This window comes from Procambarus clarkii, chromosome 14, assembly GCF_040958095.1.
Source record: "Procambarus clarkii isolate CNS0578487 chromosome 14, FALCON_Pclarkii_2.0, whole genome shotgun sequence".
In the NCBI taxonomy this organism is placed as follows: Eukaryota; Metazoa; Arthropoda; class Malacostraca; order Decapoda; family Cambaridae; genus Procambarus; species Procambarus clarkii.
This window is the reverse complement of record NC_091163.1, coordinates 40,699,197-40,718,723: the sequence shown is the minus strand read 5'-3', so window position 1 is coordinate 40,718,723 and position 19,527 is coordinate 40,699,197. Positions and strand designations below refer to the sequence as shown.

At 48.5% G+C, this 19,527-nt stretch overlaps 1 protein-coding gene across 12 annotated transcripts in view; it reads right to left on the bottom strand.

Annotated features, from left to right (window-relative positions):
• Positions 1-3,013: 3,013 nt before the first annotated feature.
• Positions 3,014-19,527, bottom strand: part of Mrgn1 (Mahogunin ring finger 1) — a 153,430-nt gene continuing 136,916 nt past the window's right edge. For 11 of the 12 annotated variants that reach the window (XR_011228479.1, XM_045763015.2, XM_069324529.1 and 8 more), the window contains one exon: positions 3,014-6,590. Coding sequence is in view for 10 of the 12 variants with exons in the window: in XM_045763015.2 (XP_045618971.2) it covers positions 6,360-6,590 (231 nt within the window). In the remaining 2 variants the exon portion in view is untranslated. The remainder of the gene's footprint in view (positions 6,591-19,527) is intronic. The other variant, XR_011228478.1, reaches the window with a different exon arrangement.

Here is a 19,527-nt window from a genome sequence, read left to right as displayed (position 1 = left end):
ATACACAGAGGGCATATAAAAGAATAGATAAGAATTTCCAGGGGTAATGATATGCTAGTGCCTAGTTTATACATGTAAAGTCTGCAACCCCCAACTTGCACTACAAGAGAGCACTTGACATATGGAAGTAGCTGCGGGCAGCCCTAGACTTGGGAATCCGGCGCAGGCCAGCCGGTCCCCCACTATATTTACAGGGGTTTGGATATCCCGCATAAAGAAATTGTCTGGATCTTCCACTTTCATGTTGTTTATTGGAGTGCTAAACATGTCCTCATACTGCTTTTTTAGGATTTCACTCATTTCTTTGTCATCCTTCGTGTATGAACCTTCACTTGTACGAATAGGTCCAATACTGGCAGCGGATTTTGCTTTTGATTTCGCATATGTGAAGAAGTATTTTGGATTTTCTTTATTTCCTGAATTGCTTTCTGTTCTAACTGCCTTTCTTCAGTTTGATATGAGTGTTTCAATTTCCGCTCGATTTCTTCAATCTCCCTATTAAAATTATTCCTTCTTCGACTGGAAATTCGTGTCTGCATGAGCATTTCCGTTATTTTTTTTCTTCTTTTATAGTGTCGTCTGCATTCTCTTTCTACGTTGGATCTCTTTCTGGCTTTCCTCAAAGGAACATGTTTCAGACAGACTTGATACGCTTCCAAAGTCAGTTTTTCCTATTCCTTCTGTAGGGCTTGTATTACTTAGAACAGTTTCCCATGGAATGTTTGTAAGTTCCCTGTTTATTATCTCCCAGTCTATCCTTTTATTATTAAAATTGAATTTACTAAATAGCCCCTCTCGCTTTATCAACGTTTTAGGTCTATTCTGAGCCTCGGGGCATCTGACGTAGCAACCAACCTAGCGCGTTGCAACAACCTAAACCTAACATGCAACGCTTGTGCTGCCTGTACCCAAAGATTGTCATCACTAGACTGGGTAAACTGAGTCACCAGCAAGCAACAAAACTCGCAGGGCTCTGGGTCGAAGGTGTCACCGACTCAACAGGCAGCGCGACAGGGGCAAAAACAATGAGAGTCACCCAGAGACAAGGGGACAGAGCAACCCTCGAACTCGCACAAAGCGAGGGAGAACTCAGGGGTCACATCCATCGGACCCACACGCCCCCTTGGGGATCTTCTTATCTTGAAGTAATCTTGAAATGATTTCAGGGCTTAGTGTCCCTGCGGCCCGGTCCCCGACCAGGCCTCCTTTTTTGTTACACACCCCCAGGAAGCAGCCCATAGCAGCTGTCTAACTCCCAGGTACCTATTTACTGCTAGGTAACAGGGGCATCAGGGTGAAAGAAACATTTTGCCCATTTGTCTCTTCCTCCACACTGGGGATCGAACCCGGAACCTCAGGACTACGAATCCGAAGCGATGTCCACCAAGCTGTCAGACGCCTTATTCCCAGGGTTCTGAGACGGAACTCATGTTCAGGGAAGCTCAGGCAGGGTACTGCTAATCGGCGCCCAAATCTATGAAACGACTCACTAAGAGCTGAACCCCCGGGACGTGTACACTCCCGGGGGTACCCCCCAGGAGTGTACCCCGGGGTTAGGGGGTGGTGCCCCCCTAACAGGGGGCACCACCTGACGAGAATTAGTACCCAGTAATCGTACTCAGGGGGGGGACAACCACCAAGGCAGGCCCCCCCCCCACCAGGCAGGAAAAGAAAAAGAAAAAGAAAACCCCGCAAGATGACAGCGTACCCAGATGGAACAGAGCTGTGCAGTACCCTGTGTCCCGTACCCGTGCAAACTGCCCCTACTCTAAGGTAAACAAGGGAGACAAAACACCCAAGCACACAAAGGGCGGCCAAAAACCGAGCAGCAAATGGCCTAGCAGGGGCAGAACCCAAGGAACTTGTGGAAAGTGGCCTCAAGAACAGTACTTACTGGGCACCTAAGGGAGCCCTAGGCGCATGCAGCCCGAGTACTGAAGAAAATCTCTTCGCTTGCACACCACCTAGAAGACAGTCACCACACATAAGGCACAGTGCTGAAACAAACACTGGAGACAGAGCACACGACCTCTGCCTATAGCATCAGCCTCAGAACTGAGGAGTGGATGGCCAGCGTGGGGGTCTGGGGCTCCCCCTTCCCCCTCCTTGGGAGGGGGGGAGCTGTGCAGACGGGGGCAGTGTGTCATCAAGCTCGTTTGCTCGTTTCTGTTTGGGTAGTTCTATCCACTTGTTCGGCTTTTTGTAGCAATTTTCACCAGAATAGGAGTTTGTTTTGGGATGCTTACCTTTCTGGGTGCCTAACCTGGTCGATGGCAGACATAGAATGCTTCTAACCACACGAGGGTATCTACAGGCCATTGCTCCTCGTGCCTCTCTGAGGGGACCAGGTTCTGGCTCATGGTCCCCGGTAGGCCCACAGAACTCCATACACATGACTGATGCCAAAGTCTGACATTAGCATATCAGCCTGGATAGCTCTGGGGAGCCGACGGGGATCTCCCCAGAAAAAATATTACAGTTTTCTTTTGCAAATAGAGTGGTAGACAAGTTAGATCATGTTTCGTGAGAAGGCGGTGGATGTCAAAATCGTCAGTAGTTTCAATGTGTCACATGACAAAATTGTACTGGAAAAATGGGACACCACGAGCACAGCTATCATCCTTTAACTACACTTTACTAATTACACTTAGGTAATTACATGAGCTTGGGTGTGTAGTCTTTAGGATTACTGTATTCTGTATGTTGTGTACATACAGTATGTATATACGTACATATACAGTATTGAGAAAATACTGAGGTCGAACAGAAACGAGTGTACAGTCCCAGCATGCCACCAATAGCATGCTGGGACTTCATAAATATATCAGATTTTTGTGATATTGTGAATTTGTAAATTCTATATATCCAGTGTATGCAGGGGATGGACACACACAGAGGTGAAGGGGGTTAATGGGAGGGGAGGGGGGGGTGAAGGGGGTTAATGGGAGGGGAGGGGGGTGACATGAAAGAGAAGAAAGGAGATAAAGACAAGGGAGATAAGGAGAGGCACCAACAAGATTTGTATTTTTATTAGATTTTACAGGTAAATAACTAGTTATGTTTCCAACAAAAATATAATATCAGGGCCACAAATACACCATGTTACAGCCATGGTAAAGGGTAATGATCAGTTACAAACATGGTAGAGGGTAATGATCAGGAGAAAGTGCCAAGCCATTACGACTATATAGCACTTGGAAGGGGGTGCGAGGATAAGGAACTGGGATGGAACGGAGGAAAGGAATGATGCCCAACCACTCGCACGGTCGAGGATTGAACAGTGACCGGTAATAAGCGAGACCATTGCCCTACCATCCAGTCTAAGTGGTTGGACGTCATGGTAAGAGTGACTCCTTATTCTTCTCATGTCCTTACACAAAACAAAATACTTTATTAATTTGCAAAACTAAGCTAATAAATAATTACATGGGTAATATTACTGCACTCATACATTTCAATTATCACAGAAAAATATTTGTCTATGCAAGTATGTATGCATGTTGTGCATACTTTCATGCACACATGAGTACTTAAGAGCTATAATTTGGTCATTTTTATCTTTCTAAATATAGTGAACCCTCCAAAATCAAGAACATTAGACCAGAGCCATTCTGGGTTTATGTGGAGGTCTGGTCAAGGACCGGGCCGCAGGGACGCTAAGCCCCGAAATCATCTCAAGTTACTGTATGTGAAATATGGGTTTCCGAATGAATGTCCCCTTTTCTTTTTGGCTATTTGTCACTATATTTCTGGATTTTAATCTTATAGCAAAGGATAAAGTTTCTGCACATTTAGACAATATATATAATCAATTATAAATATTTTTTTATATAAATAATATGCATGAACAAATTATACAACATTAATTTTATTCACTTGCCTTTCTGTAACACAGCTGGTCTTGGTAAACCAGGTGCAGCAAAATATGTTTACGTACTGTAGAAGCTTCCTCACATGCGGAGCCACCCTAACTGGCCTTCAAGATCTCAATGCTCATGGTTTGTGTCATTTTAACGTCGGAAACATTACTAACCAATCACCTGGTCTCTTGCTTGCCTCCCTAGTCGTGATCATGCTTCTCTAATAACTCGGCTGTGTCAATGGCAAGGAAGTTTCATCTCTGCTTGATGTGCCCATGCTACTATTGCCAGATGGCATGGCCATGTCCACCAAGGGACATGGTGGACATGGCCATCATATACTGCTATCATAAACTCAAAGAAAAGCCAGTATACTCATGTAAGAAAAACGTGTTTGGTACAAGTGCCCTCACAGCGAGTCTGGTTTCCCACAAAAACAGGGAACAAGTACATTTTTTGTACAACATGTTCAACACAAACAGTGCAAAATATTTATAAAATACAAATGCATTACTGTATTGTGTATATTTAATGCAATACAGTATATAGAAATATTATAAAAAAGTATGAATGAATTTCTATGTTACAGGGAAATAGCGTGGCAGTCTGTACCTCACCCCCTCCTGGGGGGTCCAGATTTTGTCCAAACAAATCTGTACATCCTCACACACAAATTCACACAACGGTATCATGATCAGCCAAACATCCGAAGTGGTTGGGCTACTACCCTGTATCTCCCCCTCCTACACCTTTTATCCTAACCTCTGCTCTAGTCTTCCTGCATCCTTACCCCATCATTCACATGCCTTCTTACCAGCTCTATGCTTATCACTTTCACCGATTCATCTCTACGTCACATCTACGGGGAAGATTTGGTTATGATGGTGGGGGTAATTTCTTTAAGTTTTTAGAAATCTGTTATATGCAGGTCTGGAGTTTGGAGGGTGTACTGTATTCTAATATTGTAAAGTACACACACACACATGTTTAAATATCCATATACCATGCTTATTAAATTGTGGAACAAAATTTGTATTACCTATATACAGTATATATTGTATTACCTAAGCAGTACTACCATGCCTTGAAACTTAATTAGGTCACGGTATAAATCTTCTGTTGCTATAAACCAAAATAAGCGTCACGACACTTGTATAAATACCAGTACCAGATATGTTTAGGAGTGTAGCAAACAAAACTGGAACTGACAACACCAGTGAAAAATAATAATTGTGCTTATGGTGCTAGAATGTAATGAAATTCAGCAGTAACGTCTATTTACAAGTTTTTAAATATTTAAGACAGAGGAAGACCTGCGCTGCCTTCAAGTACAATAAAAATTAACTTGGATCAACTGCTTATATTTATTATTTATGTAATGAAACTATTGTAATATGCGGAGAATGAGAATAGCCCGACCCACAAATTTGTAATGAAACGAGAGATGACATTTTGGTCTGCCATGAACCTCTTATCATGACTCAATAAGAATCAAGGACCAAAATTTCTTATTCTTCATTTCACTTTATATCTTGCATTTGGTTATTTATTTAACATGTTATGATGATCAAAGCTGGTGGTTATATTGGCATATTTGAAGTGATGTAATTTTCTGAGTAAAGGTGCGAGGGAGGTGGTCCTGTAACACAGGTAGCTCACAACCGTATGGTCCTGGGTTTGATTCCCAATCAGGAGAAGATATACGGACAAGTGTTCTTATATCTGATGCTTTCATTGAACTGACAGCCAATATAGCAGCAAGTTAGAAGATTGTCGTGGGCAGAATCCACGGAAAAGTTTGTCGTCGGTCTTCTGGGACCTCGATATGCTTAAGAAACCAATACCCAACAAAACTAAATGAAATCCAATTTTGTTACGATTGCCTAACTCCTTGTGACATGGATTAGGTGTTTGCATAGAGAGATTCAAGCATACTGGGATTTATATTGATTATTAATGTAAACAAAAATTATTGTACTCAAATTTATATTTTCTATGTACAGTACAGAGAAGAAACGGCATCCGATAATGACGAGAGCCTCGGGGTATAGACAAAGTGACAAAGGAAGCCTATTTAAATTAAAACGAGGTAGGACAAAGTGACATCAATGAAAGCTGAACGAGCAATTATATGAAAGAGATGCAAAAAGGTTCTTGTTCCCTGTACAGGTGGTTGGCAAGTGGAATGCATTGAAGAAAGGGGTTGTCGAAACCAATAACATCAGTAACTTTTAAGAGAAATAGGATGAAAACAATGTTAAGAGGGGTAATCAGCATGTAATCATACTCTGCCTCCTAACCGCGTAAACGGTTAGGCGGCAGGGCACAAAGAGCTACGTCTCACTCTCCCATAGTCAGTGACAGGCAAGCAAACATACGCACGAGAGCGCACACATGCAAAAACACGTGCACATTCACACACACGCATGCGTATTTTAGCGCATTTTCCACCGTAGATCTGGTTCAAGTACACCTAGCATATAAGGGCTAGTAAATTGTTTAGACAATGCTGGCAGGTGAGCTATCCATTGGATGCGAGAGAAGAGCTCTTGTTGAAGAGGCCGAGCTGACTGATGCATCCGATGACCTGCTGATGGCTGAAGCGTTGCTCAAGGGTGTACCAGGAAGAGAAACAGTGTCACTTTGATGAGTGACGTTTGATGCTCCTCCTCCTGGGGAAGCTGGAACTGACATGTCCGATGAACCACCATTTCGGCCGTGCCTTGGAGTCTGCAAAAAAAAAAAAAAAAATAATAATAATAATACAGTAATATATATACATCAGTAGAGTATTATTTTGATCAAAGCAAACTACAATACATTAAATCTACTACTGTACTATAAATTGTTAGTCCAATCAGTATTGTAAGTACTGTATAAGTGCTAAGCCAGAACGGCTATATAGCAGTACACATTTAAATCATAAGTACGAGTCACTGCAGTGGTTCACTCGACCCATTCTGCATAATGACCACCTTGATCCACCCTCTCTCTCTCATGTAACTATCAAGCCAACTGTTAAAGCTATACCATCCACTTCTATGTTGGATGGCAACCTATGCCAGTCATCTACCACCTGGAGGTTAGGTAGGAGATGTGGGCGACATCCAGAGGAAGGTCAGGTGGTGGTCTAGAGGGGCCTTGATAACTGACAGGCTTCCTGGCCCAGAAAATCAAAACCACATCTAGAGTTAAGGGGGCGTCTGGTTGGCATCTGGGTCCAAAAATGCAAAAATGAAAACTCGTTCGATTTCAATCAAACTTTTTTGACAAGTTCTATATGAAAAGTGTTTCATCTGGTCCAAGTTTCAGCATCGTAGCATAAATAGGAAGGGAGAACAAAAATATTGAAGTAGTTGTGAAAATTATGTAAAAATGGTCAAAATCGATTATCAATCAAAAGTGTCAACTGAAATCATAACTACGACTCTTTGCTATCACAATAGCATATATTAAACAAATATTATTATTAGTTTAATTGGAAAAAAATTTTAAGAAAAAAAAAAAAAAACCAGCGTTGAATGTAATGAAACGCCATTTTCTGGGTGAGTCCCGGAGGCTCCCCGGAGCTATCCCAGGCTGATATGCTAATGTCAGACTTTGGCATCAGTCATGTGTATGGAGTTCTTAGGCCTACCGGGGACCACGGCCAGAACCGGGCCCCCTCAGAGAGGCAAGGGGAGCAATGGCCTATAGAAGCCCCCGTGTAGTTGGAAGCATTCTATGTCTGCCATCGACCGGAACAGGCACCCAGAAAGGTAAGCGCCCCAAAACAAACCCCTATTCTGGTTAAAATTGCTACCTAATACCGAACTAGTGGATAGAACTCCCCAACCGAAAACAAGCAAATTAGTGTGACGTCACACACTGCCGCGCCGCTGTCTGCGCAGCTCCCCCCTCCCCGGGAGGGGGAAGGGGGAGCCCCAGACCCCCCGCGCCGGCTACCCACACCTCAGTTCTTGAGGCTGGATGTCAAAAACGCGAAAAACCGCCGACCGGAGGGAGGGAGGGATGCCGGGGAGCCTCCGGGACTCACCCAGAAAATGGCGTTTCATTACATTCAACGCTGGTTTTCTGGGGGGAGCCCCGTCGGCTCCCCGGAGCTAACTACCCACAGACAGAAAAAGAGGGACTTACCCGGGAGGCGGTCGTCGCTCACCCCTCAACTCGAAGCCGAGACAACTGGCTGCAACCGCCGACCCAAAGCAACACAGGCCCGACGAGGGCCAGGGACATTTACAAGGTAACGAGCAGCCAGGACCCTGTTCGACCGCCAAAATCCCCGCGCCCGAATATCAGACCAAGACATATTCCCAAAGACGGCAGCAAGAGCCGCGAACTTACGAACGTCATGGGCACGGGGATAGACCGCAGGCTGGCTAGACCTAATAACCCTGCGGACGACCTGAGAGACCCGAACCCGCGAACAGGGAAGAAGGGAAACCGGATCAACCCACAGCGCGTCCCCGGACACAGAAGCTGTGGCGCGCAAATAACGGCGAAGCGCCGCAACCGGACACAAAACATGATGCACCCCCGGCCTGACCAACCAAGCATCAACCACCCATGGACCCCTCCGGAACGCAGCAGTCTCATTCTTCGCCAGAAAAGAAGGAGACGGCTGCAAACGAACAAAACTATCACCACGACCAAAAGAGCAGAAACCCCTGCGCCGGAGGAGAGCATGAAGCTCCCCCACCCGACCCCCAGAGGCCAAAGCCAACAAGAAAAGTGCCTTGGAAAAACAATCCTGGACCGAAGGGGCCACAACGAAACGAGGAGATGAAAGGAAAGCGAGCACTCTGTCCAAAGACCAGGACGGCTCAGGCGACGCATGAGCAGGCCGGAGGTGAAACAATGCACGAGACAGCTTGCGAAACGGCGCAGACGTAACATCGATACCGAAAGCAAGCTGAAGCGGCTCCGCCAGCGCCGCACGATACGAAGCGACAGTGTTAGGCATAAGATGACGGTCCTGAAACAACCACGAGAGGAAGGACAAGACCACCCGAACAGACAAGGAGCTAACACGACGAAGACGCAAAAAGAAACGGAAGGACCGCCAGGAAACTTCATACTGCCGCCGAGAAGAAGCCCTCAGGTGGGACACCAACAAGGAGGCCACCTGATCACCATAGAGATGATGATAGACTCAAGTCAAAAAAAACCATACGCGAAGACTCGAGGAGAAGATCGAACCAGCTACGTGACGTACCGGCCCGATCTGCTGAAAGAGGCGGAGCCGCGGGAAAACCCTCGGGTTCGGACACCGAGCAACCAGCGCCTGAAACCAAGGCTGGGCCGGCCACCAAGGGGCCAGAAGGACAACTCTCCCCCGGTAAGTCTCTAAGCGAGTCAGGACCTGGAGCAACAGCCGAACTGGGGGAAAGAGGTACAGGAACCCCCACCTCGACCAGTCGAGCCGAAAGGCATCGACCCCGACGGCCTCGCAATCGGGGAAGGGCGCCGCATAAACGGGAAGACGCCGCGACCACGCCGACGCGAAGAGGTCCACCTCGGGGCGCCCGAACGTCTGGCAAAGCCAACGGAAGGACTGGTCGTCGACCGTCCACTCCGTGGAGAGGGGAACGAAGCGAGACAGGGCGTCGGCCAAGACGTTGGACACGCCCCGTACGTGAACCGCCAGGAGAGCCAAACCCCGAGAACTCAGCAGACGAGTCACCCGAAGCGACCAACCCCAAAGAGACAAGGACCGCATCGAACCCCCGCGGTTCAGGCAATGAACCACCGGAGAGCAGTCCGAATGGAGCCGAATCGTCGATCCGCGGGCCACCCGAATCCTCCCCAGAGCAAACCACACTGCCGCGAATTCCCGCACCGTACTGTGAGCTCGACGGAAGGACGGATCCCAACGCCCCTGGCCGGCCTGGTGAGCACTGGTCACAAAACCCCAGCCGAGAGACGACGCATCCGTGTACACATCGAGCGAGGGCTCGGGTAGGCGCCAAGGCACTGAACCCCGAAAAACCCAAAGAGGAAGCCGGTGACGCAGCAACCGACGCAAGTCCCCCGGGGGTCGAACTCTGCGATCGCGAGAGAGGCGGAAGGGGGAACCCCGAAGGAACCAGAACAGCCGTCGAAGCCAAACCCGACCCGGCGGGTAGACCACCATCGCAAAGTTCAGGCTCCCGCACAGCCCCTCGAGCAACCGCCGGGTGACCCGAGGGCCCTCCAGAAACAGACGAAGGCGGGACTGCAGCCGCAGGAGAGACTCCGGAGGGAGAGACAAGGAGGCGGTCCGAGAGTCCCACACGAGACCCAGCCAAGTCCGAACCTGAGAGGGAACCAGATGGGACTTCCTCCAGTTCACCAAGAACCCGAACCCGGCGAGCTGGGAAAGAACCAAATCCCTGGCTAGCAAGCAAGCTGACTGGCTGGGAGCCCAAACCAGCCAGTCGTCGAGGTAGGCCAACACCCGAACACCGAGGAGACGCAAACGAGCCACCACAACCCGTGTAAGGCGTGTGAACACGCGAGGTGCCAGGTTCAACCCGAACGGGAGACAACGAAAGCGGTAACTCAGACGCCCCACTACAAAACCGAGCCAGTCCCTGAACCGCGGATGAATCGGGACATGCCAATAAGCGTCCCGGAGGTCCAGGGACACCATCCAAGCACCCGGCTCCAAGAGGAGCCGAACCTGAGACAGCGTAGTCATCCGAAAGGAGGGGCAATGAACCCAGGGGTTCAGACGGGACAAGTCCAGAATGAACCGCAGGTCCGCGCAGTCCCGTTTCGGAACCGGAAACAGACGGGAAACCCATCTGAGGGACGACGTCGTTTCGACGACGCCCAAGCGTACCCACTCCAAGACGACTCGACAGAGCGCAGGGGAAGAAGCCTGCCCCGCCAGCCCCGACCCCCCAAAGGGGGGAGGGGCCACCCAACGCCACCGCAGGCCGCGAGACACGACCCGAAAGGCCCACGAATCGTGGGACCAGGCGCGGGCGAACAGCGCAAGCCGCCCCCCCATCGCCCCGTCAAAGGGGCAAACCGCGAAAGGGCCGGCGACCCTTACGAGACCCAGAACCCCGCACAGCGCGAACACCGCGCCGACCAGACGAGGGAGGGTCCGCAGGAGGAGCCAACCCCAAACCTGACACCAGAGGCCTACCACGACGAGAGGAACCCCGAGCCCTGGCACGACCTTTCCGGGAAGACCCACCCCGGGACCCCCGGAAAACCAACAAGTCCGACATCGGACGACAAGCCGCCGACGCAGCCTGAATAAACTGCGCCACGGCCGACTCCCCAAACAGGAGAGGACAAAAAGGTGAAGAACGCCTAAGAGCCAGAGCCCAAGCAGATTCCACGGAGGAACCCAGCACCGCCTGCCGACACGCGAGACGGGAAGCATAGAACAGGGAAACCGCATCCCGCAAAATCGGCGTGAACAGCTTCAACAAGGCAGCCGACGAACGCGCAGCCGAGGACAAGGTGCCGGACCCCGGGACGGACCCAAGCGTCCCCACATCCTCCACGAGCCAATCCGAAGACAGCTCCAGGAGGGAAAAGAACCGCAAGGCCGAACACAAAAGGCCCCGAGCGCGCAAGTCCTCCGCCACGAGCGCCGCCGAAAGGGAGGGAACCTGCACATGGAGCTGAATAACGCCCACATCGCGGGGAAGGGCAGGGGCAAACAAGCACTCATTCAGGTACTCAAGTTCACCCCCCAGGAAAACCTGAAGCACCGTGGAAGCTTCCCGCCACTCCAGCGTGCGGGAACGACAGAAGGAATGCCAGGAATCCAGACCAAACAAGGGGCAGTCTGCTAGCCAGGATGACTCCGGAACCTCGTAACGGAGCCAGAAAGGGAACGAAGTCCCAAACCTGAACGTGGACGGATCCATTTCCGAGGCATAATCCGGGTCACGCAGGAGGTAAGCTGCAAAGGCCGCTCGCACCACACCAGGTTGGATGCGATAAGCCGAAAACCTCCGGAAGGACAGAACCGACGTACCCGGGGGAACACGGAACCGTACCCGGGGAGGGGCCGACACCAAATCCAACTCGTACGCAGAGGGGGGGAAAGAAAACCCCACTCCTTGTAACAATAAGCCCCGCTCAGTGGGAAGAAAAACCCAGGCGGGGTCCAGCGGGGCCCAAGGCCCCCAAGTCAGCCCCTCCCCAGCCTCGAGGTCCGTCACCACAGGACCCGAGGCCGAGTCCTCTCCCCAAGCCCCGACCCCACAAGACAAGGACGGAGCAGCCGGAAAAGCTGGAGGAAGGGGGGCCCACTGGTCAGACCCTGAAGCTTCGGCCGGGAGACAAGACTCGAATGCCTCTGCCGCCCCCCCGGAAGGGGCAACCCCCGAAGCTGCCCGAGTCTCGAGATCAAGTAACCCCTGCTCCGACCCCGAAACCCTCAGACGCTTCGGGGCCGGAAGCAGGGGCGGGGGACCAGAACGAACAGAAGGGGAAGGACGAGGAGGTGCGGACTGAACCAGGATCGAAGCGACCCCCACCCCCAAGTCCGGGTCTCGAAAAGCAAAGCGGGGCAGCCCCGGGGCATCCGGGGAAGCAACCAACCGAGCGCGTTGCAACAGACGAAACCTAGACTGCAACGCACGTGCCGCCTGTACCCGAATAGAATCATCAGAGGAATGGGTAAATTGAGTCACAAGCAAGCAGCAACACTCACAGGACTCAGGGTCGAAAGTATCACCGACCCAACAGGCAGCGTGGCAGAGGCAAAAACAATGAGGGTCACCCTGAGACAAGGGGACCGAGCAACCCTCAAACTCGCACACAGCGAGTGGGGACTCCGGGGTCACATCCATCGGACCCACGCGCCCCCTAGGGGATTCCCAGGGTCCTGAGCGTTTACTGTAAGAGGACTCGCGCTCAGGTAGTCCCAGGCAGGGTGCTGCAAACCGGCGCCCAAAACTACCAAGCAAACTTCTAAAGCTGAACCCCAGGGACGTGTACACTCACGGGGACCTAGCAGGGGGCGCCACCGAGGAGAACAGTGGAAGGGCAAAAACAAACTGAATAAAATGACAGAACCCCCCACCAGGCAAAAACAAAAAGAAAAACAAAACCCCGCAAGAGGACAGCGAACCCCAAGGAACAGAGCCGGCCGCGATGTCGGGAAGTACAAGCTGAGCAGCACCCTGCGCCCCTACCAGTGCAAACTGCCTCTTACCTGCCGGTAACAAGGGAGAACAGAACACCCAAGAGCCCAACAGGCGGCCGAAAAACCGAAAGGTAAAACGGACCAGCAGAGGCAGACCCCGAGGAGCCTGTGGAAGGTGGCCCCAAGCCCCAAGGGCAGTACTTACAGGGCACCTAGGGAAGGCAGCCCTAGGCGCATGCAGCCCGAGTACTGAAGATAACTCCTGGCTCTCGCACCCACAAAACTAACACCACACTCAAAGCACAGTGCAGTAGCGACACCGGAGCCAGAGCACACGACCATCGCCTATAGCATCAGCCTCAAGAACTGAGGTGTGGGTAGCCGGCGCGGGGGGTCTGGGGCTCCGCCTTCCCCCTCCCGGGGAGGGGGGAGCTGCGCAGACAGCGGCGCGGCAGTGTGTGACGTCACACTAATTTGCTTGTTTTCGGTTGGGGAGTTCTATCCACTAGTTCGGTATTAGGTAGCAATTTTAACCAGAATAGGGGTTTGTTTTGGGGCGCTTACCTTTCTGGGTGCCTGTTCCGGTCGATGGCAGACATAGAATGCTTCCAACTACACGGGGGCTTCTATAGGCCATTGCTCCCCTTGCCTCTCTGAGGGGGCCCGGTTCTGGCCGTGGTCCCCGGTAGGCCTAAGAACTCCATACACATGACTGATGCCAAAGTCTGACATTAGCATATCAGCCTGGGATAGCTCCGGGGAGCCGACGGGGCTCCCCCCAGAAAAAAAAAGATTTTTCTTCTTTTTTTTTTTTAAATATTTTTTTTTTAATTTTTTTTTTGGCGATTTGCATCAAACTTACACACCTGACTGTACGTAAGCCTATCTGTAAGGATGCCACATCAAACTTACACACCTGACTGTACGTAAGCCTATCTGTAAGGATGCCAATTTTGGAGAAAATTGGTTGACGTCAACCTCAGCCACAGATTTTAGAACCTTAGACTTTATTCATTTCTGTTTTTTTTTCAATTGACACAAACGTTTACAAAACTGATTCCTTTTTTATTCAATTTACATGAAACTTACACAGTATATGTGGAGGGCATGTCTCTACATTGTGGGGCTTTCATTTTTCTCTAAGTTCATTTATTGATTTTATAATAGCAATAAACATGCCATATTTGCAAAAAAATTTTGGGGAACTTTGAACATTTGTATTAGGAAAACTAAAGATGTTTTGGAAATTCTAAATCCCCAAATCCTTTATTATATGATAATGTGTCAGAAAAGTGTCACAGAATAATTATATCTGAAACGTGTGTTCTGAAGTGTGGACTTGAAAATGTGTAAAAAACGTTGAAAAAAAAAAAAAAAAAAAAAACTCCCTTTCTATTTACGCTGCAGTACTGAAACTTGGGACAATTTAAGCACTTTTCATATACAACTAGAAAATTAATATTGGTTGACATTGAACAACTTTCACTATAATAACCAGCCGCCCCCTTAAAGGGCACGAGTAGTGGTTACTTAAAACAAGTTCTCGGGACTTTTGCTCTTTGATATTTAGCCTTTAAAACAGGAATTCATATGAATTAAAAGATAAAAAGTAATTGGGGGGAGTCTTGTTTTTTTTTCAGAATGTAGAACACAATTATTACTACAGCCCTTTATTTGTTATCATAGAAAAGACTAAATAAAGCTCAAAATACTGTATACAAAAAACCAGCATTAAATGAAATAAGACTCCTCTTTGTGGAGTGGCTCTCCGTAGCTAACTACACTCAGACAGTTCTACACCTATGTCACATTAGCACTAGGAGTCATCAATAGCCTTCTCAGAGATCAAAACCTACCCTCCACCCCATCCCCCCCCCCTCACAGAGGTGCAGGGAGCAGGAAATTCATGATCACCCCACCAAAGAAACACTCCCCCCCCCCCCCCCCCCACCCCCAGCAAGTGATTCACTTGGTAAAAGACTCCTCAATAGCTTGGTCAACAGAGCTTGGGCCTCACACACGCAGGGGGTCCAGGGTGCGAGTCTCCTAGAGCCCGGGTGAGTGGACCCAGTCAGTAGTCAGTTACTCTCCCTAGTAACAGCTGCCCACCAGCAGGTGGCAGCACCATGGAAGCTGCTGGCTCCCCATGTCAACGATCGTCAGTCCTTTGCCTTGTGTCAGACCACTCCGTAAGTTGCCAGCTCGTTGGATCCCATATATTCCTGGCATCCTCTCTCAACATTAATGTTTTAGCCATAATTTCCTCCAAAAGTTGTAGATGGAATTGGCTTCAACAACCTCTTCCTTCAATGCGTTCACTTGCCGACCAATCGTGCAAGGAAGGAGAACCGTCTTACATCTCTTCAACTCGACTGCATGTTGAGCTTCCACTGATATCCTCTTGTCCTACCTCCTTTTAATTTAAATAAGCTTCCTTTCTCAACTTTGTCTATTCCCCTCAGGTTCTTGTATGTAGTAATCATATCCTCTGTTTCTTTGCTCCTCTAAAGTTGTGAGGGTGTGTTCCCGCAAGCTGTCCTCATTGCTGAGGCCTCTCTTAATTCTGGTATTAATCTAGTTGCAAACCTCTGGACTTTCTCAAGTTTCTTTTTTTATGCTTCACAAGGTGTTGGTTCCATGTTGGTGCAGCATACTCATGTAATGGTCTCATGCAGGCAGTGTGTATAGACTTGAAAGCTTCCTTGTTTAGATTCTTAAACAAAATTTTAATGTTTACCGAATTCTCATATGCTGCTGATGTTATCCTGTTCACGTGAGCTTCTGGTGTTAGTGTTGGGATTATGTCTACTCCCAGGTCGTATTGTTTCTTATAATTGCCTTGCCCTTATGGTATAGATAAATACAGGTCTCCTATCTCCTTTTACACTTTTTTGGCATGAACTTATGTGGCCAGAGTCAAGGTGTTCTTGTAGTATCCTACAGTTCTCTTCAGTTCTTATGCTCCTCATTAACTCTGCATCATCTGCAAACATTGACATGTACGAAATCATCAGTAATTCAAAGTGTTATGTGACAGAGTGCTGAAAAGCCGGGACACCACGAGAGTAGCTCTCATCCTATGACTACACTTAGGTAATTACATTTAGGTAACTACAATCTCATTTTCTCTGCGAGTTCGTTAACAAATTTGAAAGAGCAATGGTCCTATGACAGAGCCCTGTAGAACACCACTTTCCATTACCCTCCAGCCTAACTTATCCTCTCTGACCAGGACCCTTTGTTTCCTGTCCACCAGTTACTCCTGTACCTAGTCTAGAGCCTATTCCTGTTATCCCTGCTCATCTCCCCATCTTGCATATTAGTATTTTGTAAGGAACTGTATCTAGAGCTTAATGGCAGTCTAGGAAGATACAGTTTAACCAGTCCTCCTTCTCTTGTCATAGAATTCAGTCAAGTTTGTTAAGCATGATTTTCTCTCCCTGGAGCCAAGTTGTGCCTCTGTTATAAAATTTACTCTCTCCAAATGTTCCACAATTCCTTTTCTGATGACTTTCTCCAATATCTTGCATGAAATGCACGCTAACAACCATGGTCTACACTTTAGTGCTTTATGTCTGCCTCCCTTTTCTTCAATATGGAACTACTGTACAACGGCCTTAAACAGATTTCTGATCTCTCCCATCTCGAGTGTCGAATCGAATCAAATATAGGTCAAGATACCCCATGGGGTGAGCAGAGAGTGTGGAAAGGGGAGTGTTAGTGGGGGTGAGAGGAAGAGTTTTTTAGAATGAGGTAAAGTGCCAGGGGCTAGACCCGGCTACATTGCGTGAAAGCGTTATGTCCAGACTCGAGTGTAATGATGGACACTATAGTTAATGGGTGACAAGATCCCTCCAGCTTCCTTCAGTAACCATGATGATACCTGGTCTGGTTCTACTGTTGTTGTTACATCCAGTTACTCCTCATGTTACACCATCTCGGTGCACCTAGCTACAGGGAGCCACTCGGGTCCAACCAACAAGAGGCGTTTCATTACAATCAACGCTGGTCTTCCTTAGCATCGGTAATATCTTACGGTAAAGATGTTTTTATGTGCATTACGAAATCAGCATAATTTTAGGTGCACAGTTATGGGGGTTAAGAGATGTAACGCAGGTGACTAATATATATATATTAAAGCTACAACTGACTAATATATACATATTAAAGCTACAACTGATTAATATATACACATATTAAAGCCATGTCAACGCACAGCAAATTTACACAAACAGGAATTCAAAGAACTAATCTTTAATGACAAATTGTGTAGAAATGGAATTGTCAAAACTATAAAATGAATAAAAGAACTATAAATAAATTTTTAAGGCAAGCAGCATGCAGAACAACAGACCACCAAACAAGTGAAGGAATATTCTCCGCTCTCCGGCAGAGATCACTGCACACACAAACGATGCACTTAAGTATAAACAACCTCTCTCATTACCAAAAAAAAATAAACATTAATTTCTGTGTAAAAACGAGCATCAATAGTACTGATGCACATACACAGTACAAATGCACTTTTGGGTACATGTGGATGGTTGCTGTAAATTCAACTTTCCCAGCACAATCTGTCAAACATGCCAAACCAACACCAAGATACCAAAGTACATTATAATTTTCCCCCTCCTATCAGGTAACCTTCTATAAACTTTAAATATATTAAATAATTTTTTCCACACTTGTGGTATGAAATTTAATTCCTGTACTGCCATGGTACAGTCAAGTACCATGGGCTACTACCATGCTACTAGAATAAAAAAAACGGCATTGAATGTAATGCAACGCTATTTTCTGGGTGAGTTCCGTCGGCTCCCTGGAGCTATCCAGGCTGATATGCTAATGTCAGACTTTGGCATCAGTCATGTGTATGGAGTTCTGTGGGCCTACCAGGGACCACGAGCTAGAACCTGGCCCCCTCACAGAGGCACGAGTAGCAATGGCCTATGGAAACCCCCGTGTGGTTGGAAGCATTCTATGTCTGCCATCGATCTGGTTAGGCACCCAGAAAGGTAGGTGTCCCAAAACAAACCCCTATTCTGGTGAAAATTGCTACAAAAAGCCGAACAAGTGGATAGAACTCCCCAAACAGAAATGAGCAAACGAGTATGATGTCACACGTCAGTCTGCACCGTCGTCTGCAAAGCTTCCCCTCCCCGGGAGGGGGAACCAAACCTTCGCGCCAGCCCTCAGACCCCTGTGCCAGCTATCCACCTCTTAGTTCTGAGGCTGGACATAAAAAAACGGGGGAAAACTGCCGACCGGGGAAAGGGAGAGTTGCTGGGACTCGCCCAGAAATTGGCGTTTCATTACATTCAACGCTGGTTTTCTGGGGAAAGCCTGTCGGCTCCCCGGAGCTACCTTCCCACAGATAAAAACCATAGGGACTTACCTGGGAGGCAGTCGCTGCTCACCCCTTAACGCAAAATCGAGACAACTAGCTGCAACCACCAACCCAAAGCGACACAGGCCTGACTAGGCCCAGGAACGTTTACCAAGTAACGTGCAGCCAGTACCCTGTTCGATCTCCAAAAACCTCGCGCCCGAATGTCAACCCAGGACATATTACCAAAGACAGCAAACTTGCAAACGTCATGGGCACAGCGATAGACCACAGTCTGGCTAGATTGAATAACCCTGCGGACGACCTTGAAGACCCCAACCCTGGAACAGGGAAGAAGGGAAACCGGATCAACCCAAAGCACATGCCCGGTTACAGAGTTCGTGGCGCGCAATTAACGGCGAAGCGCCACAACTGGACACAACACATGATGCACCCCCGGCCTGACGAATCAAGCATCAACAACCCAAGGACCCCTCCGGAAAGCAGCAGTCTCATTCTTCTCCAGAAAAGAAGGAGACGGCTGCAAACGAACAAACCTACCGCCAGGACCAAACGAGCAGAAACCGCAGCGCCGGAGGAGAGCATGAAGCTCCCCAACCCGAGCCCCAGAGGTCAATGCCAACAAGAAAAGAGCCTTAGAGAAACAATCCTGAACAGAAGGGGCCCACTACAAGCCGAGGAAAAGAGAGATAAGAGAGCACCCTTTCAAGCGACCAGGACAGCTCAAGCGGCGCATGAGCAGGCCGGAGGTGAAACAACGCACGAGACAGCTTGCGAAACGAAGCAGAAGTTACATCAATACCGAAAATAAGCTGTAGCGGCTCCGCCAGCGCCTCATGATAGGAGACAACTGTATTCGGCATAAGACAACAGTCCTGAAACAACCAAGACAGAAAGGACAAGACAACCTTAACTGATAGTGAAGAATACCTACGAAGCCAAAAAAAGAAACGGAAGGACTGCCAAGAGACTTTATACTGCCACCTAGATTTAGCCTGCAGGTCGGACACCAACAACGAAGCCACTAATCACCATAGAGATGATGATAGACACGAGTAAAAAACACCATACTAGTAGACTCGATAAGACTGAACCAGCCACGTAACTCACTTGTCCGATCTGCTGAAAGAGGTGGAGCCGCAGGAAAACCTTCGGGTTCGGACACCATGCAAAGACAAAGCTGGGCCAGCAACCACGGTGCCACAATGACTACTCTCCCCTGG